General features: G+C 38.1%; 1 protein-coding gene across 1 annotated transcript in view; it reads left to right on the top strand.

Moving 5' to 3' along the window:
• Positions 1 to 12,265, top strand: part of UGGT1 (UDP-glucose glycoprotein glucosyltransferase 1) — a 112,871-nt gene that overhangs the window by 77,096 nt on the left and 23,510 nt on the right. The window contains exons 26-29 of the mRNA XM_043894221.1: positions 688 to 783; positions 3,515 to 3,617; positions 3,859 to 3,938; positions 4,407 to 4,596. Coding sequence (XP_043750156.1) covers positions 688 to 783; positions 3,515 to 3,617; positions 3,859 to 3,938; positions 4,407 to 4,596 — 469 coding nt within the window. The remainder of the gene's footprint in view (positions 1 to 687; positions 784 to 3,514; positions 3,618 to 3,858; positions 3,939 to 4,406; positions 4,597 to 12,265) is intronic.

The following is a 12,265-nucleotide window of genomic DNA, read 5'->3' as shown; positions in this document are numbered from 1 at the left end:
TAAGTTGTTTAATGTTGATTGTAATAGTGTAATAGATAATGATGTATCCATAAATATAATACTATGCAGTTATTGAAAATATTGATGTACCCCAACAAAATAATGTTTGTAGTATATTATTAAATGAAAAATCAGGTTACCAAATAATATAGTACCACTTTTGTGTATATAGATATGTATATATATTTTATAATATGGAAGAATTATGAACTGAAATATTTTCAACACTTATTTCTTAAATATGCTATTAATCTGTGTATCTCCATTTTCTCCTTATATAGTTTTTTCCTGAATGTTTTTTTTTTTTTGTAAACTGTTACTCTAATGATCACAAAAAGTAATAGAGTTATTTAGAAGAGGGTGAGGGAGACATAAACGATGCTGGCAGCCTGCCCTGGGCCAGGCTCTGAGCTAGGTGCTTCATTTTGTGTGTTTGGCCAGTGCTGGTTTTACAAGAACCTCTCCAAGTAGGTGTTACCTCCGTTTCACATACGGAAAAGGCAACACTTACTGCAGGGCTATAAAACTAATCAGTGACACAGGTCTGTAGTTTTTTTTCTCATGCCTATTGGTACAAAGTTTATTTCTTCAAATCATGTCGTTGGCATTCAGTACTTAGGTTGATTGTAATAGCTGGGAAACCTTCAGTCAGAGAGATGCTAAATTTTCACCAACCACATCTTTCAGGGCCAGTGACTTGGTAATGAAGGTGGACGCTCTCCTGTCAGCTCAACCAAAAGGAGATGCAAGAATCGAATACCAGTTTTTTGAAGACAGACACAGGTATAGAATCAGTGTTGAATTTATGCATATTTTTGTTTTCCTCAGCTCCTTTATTCTTCCATTTAAAGTGTATTTGTAAGTGTGACATGAGGTTTTCATATATGTTTATATTCACATGTAGAACTCATAACAGAGCTCAGTTGCATAAAAGTTGACATTTATCTCTAAATCAACTGAAAGTAGTTCTGAATACACCCTTTGAGAAAACAGAGCATTTTACAAAGCAGATCAGCTTAATTCTATTATATTAAAGAATAAACAGTTGTTAGACCACTTGTCTCTCCATCTTTTTTTGAAACCTGTCTGGTTTTCAATAAAATAAAAATAAGTGTAGCATATTAAGGGAGTCTTTTGTTGTCTGTCTTTTTGTCTCTTGTTTTCCAGTTTTTTATTTTGAAAAGTTTCAAACTTGGAGAACAGTTGAAAGGCTATTACAGTGAACACCCAAATATCTTTAACCTAGATTCACCAATTGTTGACATTGTGCCACATTTATCCGTGTATGTCTGTATGTATAGTATATGTTTGCATACAAACTTAACATGCATTCACATTTTTGGCAACCATTTGACAGTATGTTGTTCAATTCAGTCACTCAGTCATGTCTGACTCTTTGTGACCCCATGGACAGCAATACGCCAGGCCTCCCTCTCCATCACCAACTCCCAGAGTTTACCCAAACTCATGTCCATTGAGTCAGTGATGCCATCCAACCATCTCATCCTCTGTCGTCCCCTTCTCCTCCCGTCCTCAATCTTCCCCAGCATCAGGGTCTTTTCAAATGAGTCAGCTCTTCACATCAGGTGGCCAAAGTATTGGAGTTTCAGCTTCAACATCAGTCCTTCTAATGAACACTCAGGACTGATCTCCTTTAGGATGGACTGGTTGGATCTCCGTGCAGTCCAAGGAACTCTCAAGAGTCTTCTCCAACACCACAGTTCAAAAGCATCAATTCTTCGGTGCTCAGCTTTCTTTATAGTCCAACTCTCACATCCATACATGACTACTGGAAAAACCATAGCTTTGACTAGACGGACCTTTGTTGACAAAGTAATGTCTCTGCTTTTTAATAAGGTGTCTAGGTTGGTCATAATTTTCCTTCCAAGGAGTAAGCGTCTTTTAATTTCACGGTTGCAGTCACCATCTGCAGTGATTTTGGAGCCCCCAAAAATAAAGTCTGCCACTGTTTCCACTGTTTCCCCATTTATTTCCCATGAAGTGATGGGACCAGATGCCATGATCTTAGTTTTCTGAATGTTGAGCTTGAAGCCAACTTTTTCACTCCCGTCTTTCAGTTTCATCAAGAGGTTCTTTAGTTTTTCTTCACTTTCTGCCATAAGGGTGGTGTCATCTGCATATCTGAGGTTGTTGATACTTCTCCCAGCAATCTTGATTCCAGCTTGTGCTTGTGGACATCGTTATATATCATGCATAAATTCTTTGACATCTGTCTCCTGAGCACTGGCAGTATCTCCAGCAATTTAAATTGCTGGCATACCTCAGCAATTTAACCTTGATAAAGCAATATTATGTAATATCAGTCCACTTTCAGATTTCTCCGAAGCCCAGTAATGACCTTTTACAACTGTTTGTTGTTTTGGTCCAGCTTACACATTGCAGTTAGTTATTGTGTCTCTTTAGTCTCTTCTAAGGTAGAACAGTTTGAGGGTTCTTTTGTTTATTTGTTTTTTTAGTCTTTCATGACATTGATTCTTAGGAGTCCAGACCAGTTGTCTTGTGGAAAGTCCCACAATCTGGGTTGTTTTCTCGTGATTAGATTTAAGATTAACTTGTCTTTAGGAAGAACTCCTACAGTTGATGTATGCAGCACTTACTTTATCAGTCAAGTGTATATCTTTTTGCACCTCAGAGTCACCACAGAGGCTTTAGATGCAGAAGCCTGCATACTGCTCTTCTATGATTTTGATTTAATTAGTTTAGAGTAGATTGGACTTTGGTTTAATTGACCTGTACTTTCTCACAGTCAGTCCTTATGGGGATAAAATTTGAACAGACTATTTGCCATAAAATATTTGTTTAATTATGACTGTCACATCTAGGAGTACATTAATTCTCAAGAAATTTCCAAGTGTGGTAAAAACTGGTTGTGAGAAGTTCTTTACAGCTTGAAAGCCATCTAAATGTCTAGCAATAAGGAATAGCTTAAGTAAACTACAGCAGATTCACTTGGCAAATTGAAGATTATTTCTTTTTCAGGATATTAATGTATAACATGGAAAAATCTTTATAATAATTACAATTTCTAGGGGAAGGAATGAAGTCATTAAAAGGTTGCTGATATCTTGTAGGTGCATCTGGTCTTTATATAGGCATATAAGGAGGAGGGATGGTGAGATTTTATGATTATTTCCTTTTTCTCTCTTTTGCAAATTTCTTGTAATATTCTTATATTTCTTTTACAATTTGAAAGCATCAATTTCTTCTCTCCTTACAACGTTTTTGCCAAGAAATAAAAATTGGCATAATGTTCCTTAACTGTTAAGAACAAGCATCAGAAACTTTTAGAGGGTTTTGCAAACTTTGAGGTAGACATAATCACATAGTTGACCACCATGTCACCTTATTGTTTGAGATCTAAAGTTTTTTGGAAAATGCTAAGAGAGTTCATTAGTTGTATTGGGTGTGTTGTCTTCCTGCCCCCACTCTGCCAAGAAATCAACTGTTTCCTATTTTCCTCCAGATTAATGTTTTATCTTTTTGTTCTCTGTAGTGCAATTAAACTGAAACCCAAGGAAGGGGAGACGTACTTTGATGTCGTGGCTGTCATTGACCCTGTCACCCGAGAGGCACAGAGACTTGCCCCATTGCTTTTGGTAGGTACAACTGCAGAGGCAGTGCCCATGTTTTGTCCCCATGATAGGTAAGTGTGATTTTGATTGTGTACTAGAGCTGTGATTTCTAGGGATTTACCCAGTGCAGACTTTATAGTATTTATTATCTTTGTGTTTTTTCTTGAGATACAATTTTCTGAAGAGAAAATGTAAACATTTTGTCTCAAGTATCAGTCACTTTGTAGGAAAAATTTTTGTTTTGTCATCTGATTTCCTCTTTTAGGTTTTAACTCAGCTGATCAACATGAATCTAAGAGTATTCATGAACTGCCAATCTAAACTTTCCGACATGCCGTTAAAAAGGTAAAACCGACTGGCGAAGAAATCAACCCCTGGAAAAAATTACACTCAGTCTGAAAGCTGAAATTGAATGTAAAAGATCGTATGGATTTATATATGGACATCATGTTTGGGAAAAAAAATCACTTACTGAAGTTTTGCTAAATTTCTAACAACTAATCAAGAGGTTGAAGAACTTAGTATGAGTGTGGGAGCTGGGGGTACAAGCATTTCCCCTCCCCACAAAATGCAGGAAGGAATGACCTCCCCTCCCAACCCCACCTCCCGTGCTCTCCTTGCATCTTCAGCAACCACAGGACATATTGTTAGGGCAAGAGATGGTTTTGGAAACACTTTCTCACTGTGGAAGGAAGGTCTTCCAAATCTAGTTTGTCTTAAGTCAGTTGTTTACCTGTGTAGATGTGTATAAACTCAAAGGTTGTGGTTGCATTAAAGAAAAAAAAATTTAACATCTTTTCTTTTCCATTTCAGCTTTTACCGTTATGTCTTGGAACCAGAGATTTCTTTTACTTCAGACAATAGTTTTACTAAGGGTCCAATAGCAAAGTTTTTGGATATGCCGCAGTCTCCTCTGTTCACTCTGAACTTGAACACACCTGAGAGTTGGATGGTAGAGTCTGTCAGAACACCATATGACCTTGATAATATTTATTTAGAAGAGGTAAGAGTATCATTGCTTCTCAGTATCTAATCCCACATAACGTTGTTGAAGATGTTGTTATGGTAGTCTCTGATAATCTCCCTACAGTCTAGGGGTGCTTCTGAAACAGTAGTGTTCAAATAACAGCCTCGTTGAGATCTATATCACATACCATAAAATTCACCCTTTTAAAGTATACAGCTGAGTAGTTTTAGTATATTCACAGAGTTGTGCAGCCATCACCACTATCTAACTTTAGATAATTTTCAACACCCCTAAAACTAACTCCATTCAGTTCAGTTCAGTCACTCAGTCGTGTCCAGCTCAGCGACCCCATGGACAGCAGCACACCAGGCCTCCCTGTCCATCACCAACTCCCAGAGTTTACTCAAACTCATGTCCATTGAGTCGATGATGCCATCCAACCATCTCGTCCTCTGTTGTCCCCTTCTCCTCCCGCCTTCAATCTTTCCCAGCATCAGGGTCTTTTCCAATGAGTCAGCTCTTCGCATGAGGTGGCCAAAGTATTGGAGCTTCAGCTTCAACATCAGTCCTTCCAATGAATACCCAGGACTGATCTCCTTTAGGATGGACTGGTTGGATCTCCTTGCAGTCCAAGGGACTCTCAAGAGTCTGCTCCAACAGCACAATTCAAAAGCATTAATTCTTCGGTGCTCAGCTTTCTTTATAGTCTAACTCTCACTGCATGCATGACCACTGGAGAAGCCATAGCCTTGACCAGACTAACTCCATACCCCTGAGTAATCACCCCCAATTCCTCTTGCCCTCTGACAACCACTAATCTATTTTCTGTCACTTTTTTGTGACTGGCTTCTTTCACTTAGGTTATTTTCCAGGTTCATTCATATTTTGGCATTTATTAGTACTTTATTCCTTTTTATTACCAGATAGTATTCCATTGTATGGATATACTACGTTTTATTTATTATTTATTATATCCACTGTGTGGCTGTATCACTTACAGACATTTGGGTTGTTTCTGCTTTTTGACCATTGTGAATAATGCTGCTGTGAGCATTTGTACATAAGTTTTTGTAGATATGCTTTTCTTTCTCTTGGGTATATACATAGGAGTGGGATTGCTGGATCATATGGTAATTTTATGTTTAACTTTTCAAGGGATTGCCAAACTGCTTTCCAGACTGATTTGCCCTAATAACAAATGACATTGAGCATTTTTTCATGTGTTTATTGGCCATTTGTGTATCTCCTTTGGAGAAATGTTTATTCAAATCCTTTGCTTTATTCAAATCCTTTAAAAATTGACTCATCTTTTAATTGTTGAATTGTAAGAGTTCTTTTTATATTCTGGATACAAGTCCCTTATCACATATATGCCTCACATATGTTTTTTCCCATTTTACAGGTTGTCTTTTCACTTTTTTGATGGTGTCCTTTGAAGCATAGAAGTTTCTAATCTTCATAAAGTCTAATTTTCCTAGTTTTTCTTTTGTCACTTATACTTCTGGAGTTATATCTAAGAAACCATTGTTTAGTCCCAGGTCACAAGGGTTTACTCTAGTGTTTTCTTTTAGAACTTTCACAATTTAAAACTCTTACATTTTTGAAAACTCTTACTTCCTTGATACATTTGGAGTTAATTCTTTGTATATGGTGCCAGGTAGAGTTCCAGCTTTATTTTTTGTATGTGGCTATACAGTTGTCCAAGCACCATTTGTTTTAAAAACCTATTCTTTCCCCATTAAATGGTCTTTGTGCCTTTGTCAGAAATCAGTTAACCCTAATGTGAAGGTTTAATTTTGGGCTGTCAGTTCTATTCCATTGATATACGTGTCTGTTCTTAGGCTAGTACCACATTGTCTTGTTTACTGAAGCTTTGTAGTAAGTTTTCAAATTAGGAAGTGTGAATTTTCCAGTTGTGTTTTTTTTTTCAAGGTAGCTATGGCTATTCTGGGTTCTTTGCATTTTGGAATCAGCTTATTAATATCTTCAGAAAAAGCTACTGTGATTTTAATGAGAATTTCATGAAATCCCTAAATCAATTTAGACAGTATTGCCTTCTTAAATAGTATTAAGTGTTCTGAACCATGAATATGGGATACCTTTCCAATTATATAGGTCTTTAATTTCTTTCAACAATGTTTTGTAGTTCTTAGTATACAAGCCTACATAAAACCATGTCATCTGCAAATAGAGTTTTACTTCTTTCTTTCCAGTATGATGCCTTTTATATAATTTTCATAATGCATTAGAAAAATTTTAAATTACTGATTCAGTCTCTTGCTGTAGGTCTGTTTAGATTTTCTATTTTGTCTTGAGTCAGTTTTCAAAGTTTGTGTATCTTAGGAATTTATCCATTCTATCTCGATTATCTAATTTGTTGGCATACAGTTTTTCATAGAATTTTCTAAAATTTAAATTTAACAGCCATGTTTCCTTTATTCTTGCTTATTTCAGTAAGTTGGCTCTTCTCTTTTTCTCTTGGTCAGTCTAGCTAAAAGTTTGTCGATTTGTTGATATTTGTAAAAAATAAGCCTTTGGCTTCATTGCCTTTTTTTTTTTTTTCTTTTCTTTCCATATAACTGTATTTGGAGTCCCTAAGGTAATTGGTCCTTTCCCCCAACCCATTTTCAAAGATAGTTCAATTTCATTTAATTATGTCTCTTACCAGCCCTCACTCTATATCTAGCTTAGAGTGTATTAACAAAGGGACTGAAAGGCATGGTCTTTACCTCCAGGGAGTTTATAGTGCCTCAGAGCCTCCTTACTTTTTAAAACATTTGTCATTGTGTCTGCCCTTAATATCTCCTATCACAGTTGAACCCTGTTTTCTGGTTCTGTCTTCTTGGGAATTGGGAGACTGGAAACTTGAGCATAGTTACCGAAGGACTTTGCAGACTTCTTTTCGTGAGGTTGAATAACTAGTTTCTTGAAGAAGAATCCCAGGGCTCACTTCAGCGGCACATACACTAAAACTGGAAGAAGAATCCTTTAGGTACTAAGCTGATTGAAGAAGAAAGAGAATATGTGTGTGTGTGTGTGTATGTGTGTACACATAGGTACACACTTTCCCTTTCCCAATCCTATCCACCATATTTTTAACAGAGAATACAGTTTTCGCCCTTGAGGAACTAACTTCTGTTGAAGAAATTATAGAATGGCCACAAAAAAGCACTAAGGAACATTGCACAGAAGTACAGAATCGAATGCAAAGCAGGTTTCTTCTGTATTTCCTGGAGTTTTTACTGCTCTGTTTTAGGCTTCCTCCAGTTTCTCTGTATTCCATTAAAAATACAGAGCCTGAGACATGTGAGCATGTAGGGGTTTCACTCTTAGCTCTTAATGTTATACTTTTGGAATTTACTATTACAGTAACATATTAAGCTCCAAATATTTCCATTATTAGCATTAGATATGGCTATAAAACCAAGCCTGAACTAGCCTGGGATAGAAACTCTTTAATTATTAGGTTGGTGGAAGTGTAATTATGATTTTGGGCCATGAATTTTAAATCATTATAACGAGGCTTAAACACATCTTTATTAATCAGAATAAGAACCATTACAATTAACATACTTTTGCCAATGAGAAATGAGTTTGTTTAATCTTGTAGCATGAAAATTCGTGGTTTGAGATTTGATGAACTCCTGGAAAGCATTTTCTGCCTCCTGCTGGTTGTGGAAACATTTTCCTTGCATAAACCTGTCAATATGCTTGCAGAAGTGGTAGTCGGTTGGCAAGAGATCAAGTGAATTTGGTAGATGAGGCAAAACCTTATAACCCAATTCATTCAACTTTTGAAACATTGTTGGGTGTTGTTGTGTAGAATTAGGCCCTTTCTGTTGACCAGTGCTGGCTGCAGACATTGTAGTTTTCAGTGTTCAATTCAGTCCCTCAGTCCTGTCTGACACTTTGTGACCCCATGAACTGCAGCACGCCAGGCCTCACTGTCCATCAACCAACTCCCGGAGTTTACCCAAATTCATGTCCATTGAGTCGGTGATGCCATCCAACCATCTCATCCTCTGTCGTCCCCTTCTCCTCCCGCCCTCAATCTTTCCCACCATCAGGGTCTTTTCAAATGAGTCAGCTCTTCGCATCAGGTGGCCAAAGTATTGGAGTTTCAGCTTCAACATCAGTCCTTCCAGTGAACACCCAGGACTCCTTTAGGATAGACTGGTTGGATCTGCTTGCAGCCCAAGGGACGCTCAAGGGTCTTCTTCAACACCACAGTTCAAAAGCATCAATTCTTTGGCACTCAGCTTTCTTTATGGTCTAACTCTCACATCTATACATGACTATTGGAAAAACCATAGCCTTAACTAGATGGACCTTTGTTGACAAAGCAATGTCTCTGCTGTCTAGGTTGGTTATAACTTTTCTTCCAAGGAGTAAGCATCTTTTAATTTCATGGCTGCAGTCACCATCTCCAGTGATTTGGGAGCCCAAAATAATGAAGTCAGCCACTGTTTCCCCATCTATTTGCCATGAAGTGATGGGACTGGATGCCATGATCTTAGTTTTCTGAATGTTGAGCTTTAAGCCAACTTTTTCACTCTCCTCTTTCACTTTCATCAAGAGGCTTTTTAGTTCCTCTTCACTCTGCCATAAGGGTGGTGTCATCTGCGTATCTGAAGTTATTGATATTTCTCCCAGCAATCTTGATTCCAGCTTGTGCTTCCTCCAGCCCAGCGTCTCTCATGATGTACTCTGCGTATAAGTGAAATAAGCAGGGTGACGATATACAGCCTTGGTGTACTCCTTTGCCTATTTGGAACCAGTCTGTTGTTCCATGTCCAGTTCTAACTGTGGCTTCCTGACCTGTATACAGGTTTTTCAAGAGGCAGGTCAGGTGGTCTGGTATTCCCATCTCTTGAAGAATTTTACACAGTTTATTGTAATCTACACAGTCAAAGGCTTTGGCATAGTCAATAAAGCAGAAATAGATGTTTTTCTCGAACTCTCTTGCTTTTTCGAGGATCCAGTGGATGTTGGCAATTTGATCTCTGGTTCCTTTGCCTTTTCTAAAACCAGCTTGAACATCTAGAAGTTCGCAGTTCACATACTGCTGAAGCCTGGCTTGGAGAATTTTGAGCATTACTTTACTAGCGTGTGAGATGAGTGCAACTGTGCAGTAGTTTGAGCATTCTTTGGCATTGCCTTTCTTTGGGATTGGAATGAAAGCTGACTTTTTCCAGTCCTGTGGCCACTGCTGAGTTTTCCAAATTTGCTGGCATATTGAGTGCAGCACTTTCATAGCATCATCTCTTAGGTTTTGAAATAGCTCAACAGGAATTCCATCACCTCCACTAGCTTTGTTCGTAGTGATGCTTCCTAAGGCCCACTTGACCTCACATTCCAGATGTCTGACTCTAGGTGAGTGATCACACCATCGTGATTATCTGGGTCTTGAAGATCTTTTTTGTACAGTTCTTCTGTGTATTCTTGCCACCTCTTCTTAATATCTTCTGCTTTTGTTAGGTCCATACCATTCTGTCCTTTATTGTGCCCATCTTTGCATGAAACTTTGCCTTGGTATCTCTAATTTTCTTGAAGAGATCTCTAGTTTTTCCCATTCTGTTGTTTTCCTCTATTTCTTTGCATTGATCACTGAGGAAGGCTTTCTTATCTCTCCTTACTATTCTTTGGAACTCTGCATTCAAATGGGTATATCTTTCCTTTTCTCCTTTGCTTTTCACTTGTCTTCTTTTCTCAGCTATTTGCAAGGCCTCCTCTGATAGCCATTTTGCTTTTTTGCATTTCTTTTTTCTTGGGGATGGTCTTCATCCCTGTCTCCTGTACAATGTCATGAACCTCCGTCCATAGCTCATCAGGCACTCTGTCAGATCTAGTCCCTTAAATCTATTTCTCACTTCCACTGTATAATCATGAGGGATTTGATTTAGGTCATACCTGAATGGTCTAGTGGTTTTCCCCACTTTCTTCAGTTTAAGTCTGAATTTGGCAATAAGGAGTTCATGATCTGAGCCAGTCAGCTCCCGGTCTTGTTTTTGCTGACTGTATACAGCTTCTTCATCTTTGGCTGCAAAGAATATAATCAGTCTGATTTCGGTGTTGACCATCTGGTGATGTCCATGTGTAGAGTCTTCCCTTGTGTTGTTGGATGAGGTGTTTGCTATGACCAGTGCGTTTTCTTGGCAAAGCTCTATTAGCCTTTGCCCTGCTTCATTCCGTACTCCAAGGCCAAATTTGCCTGTTACTCCAGGTGTTTCCTGACTTCCTACTTTTGCATTCCAGTCCCCTATAATGAAAAGGACATCTTTTTTGGGTGTTAGTTCTAAAAGGTCTTGTAAGTCTTCAGAGAATTGTTCAACTTCAGTATTACTGGTCGGAGCATAGACTTGGATTACTGTGATATTGAATGGTTTGCCTTGGAAACGAACAGAGATCATTCTGTCATTTTTGAGATTGCATCCAAGTACTGCATTTCGATCTCTTTTGTTGACTATGATGGCTAGTCCATTTCTTCTAAGGGATTCCTGCCTACAGTAGTAGATATCATGGTCATGTGAGTTAAATTCACCCATTCCAGTCCATCCAAGTTCACTGATTCCTAGAATGTCAGCGTTCACTCTTGCCATCTCCTGTTTGACTGCTTCCAATTTGCCTTGATTCATGGACCTAACATTCCAGGTTCCTATGCAATATTGCTCTTTACAGCATCGGACCTTGCTTCTATCACCAGTCCCATTCATACCAATTTTCAGTGTATCTCATCGATTTGCAGAGCATACGTCTCAGATATATTGTTTTTGCCACGATTTAGATAGCTGTAGTGGGTCAGACTAGTAGCAGACCACCAAACAGTAATCATGGCCATTTCTGGTGCAAGTTTGGCTTTGGGCAGTACTTTGGAGATTCTTCTCAGTCCAGTCACTGAGCTAGTCATCGCCAGTTGTCATATACAATCCACTTTTTGTTGCATGCCACAACCCGATAAATAGTTTGTTGTTGTTGTGTAGAATGAGAGAAGATGACACCTCAAAACGATGTTTTTTGATTTGCAGTCATGAGATACCCACTTACCAAGCTTTTTCACCTTTGCAATTTTCTTCAAATGCCTAACGACCATAGAATAGTCGACATTGAGTTCTTTGACAACTTCTCATTGTTTGTAAGAGGATCAGCTTCTGTGGTGGCTCTCAGTTGGTCGTTGTCAACTGCCAATGGCTGGCTCCTCCTCTTCAAGTCTCTTGTCTCCTTTGTAAAACTTCTCGAACCACCACTGAACTGTATGTTCGTTAGCAGTTCCTGGGCCAAATGTGTTGTTGATATTGTGAGTTGTCTCCACTGCTTTACAACCCATTTTGAACTCAAATAAGAAAATTGCTTGAATTTGCTTTTTGTCTAACATCATTTCCCTGATATAAAATAAACAGGAAGTAATAAGTCATTAGCAAAAAAATAAGGTCAGAAATGCACATTAAAATAATGTATAATGTAACCACATTTATTTAGAATATATTCTAATATCAAACAACAAATTTCAGCAATGCAAAATTGCAATTACTCTTGTGCCAACCTAATAGCTAAAGCCAAGCTGCCCTAAGATTTTGTAATTATACCATATTTTCTGCAAGGAATTAGCAATAATTCAGGCAGTTGGTTTCATGTGACTATGGAACCATTAAATATATCTTGGATATTTGCATTTAAAACAGCAGTATTTTCAGCTGTCTTCTAAAAG

The sequence above is a fragment of the Cervus elaphus genome, chromosome 33, assembly GCF_910594005.1.
Source record: "Cervus elaphus chromosome 33, mCerEla1.1, whole genome shotgun sequence".
In the NCBI taxonomy this organism is placed as follows: Eukaryota; Metazoa; Chordata; class Mammalia; order Artiodactyla; family Cervidae; genus Cervus; species Cervus elaphus.
The sequence above is the reverse complement of the archived record's forward strand: the minus strand, read 5'-3'. Positions and strand labels throughout refer to the sequence as shown.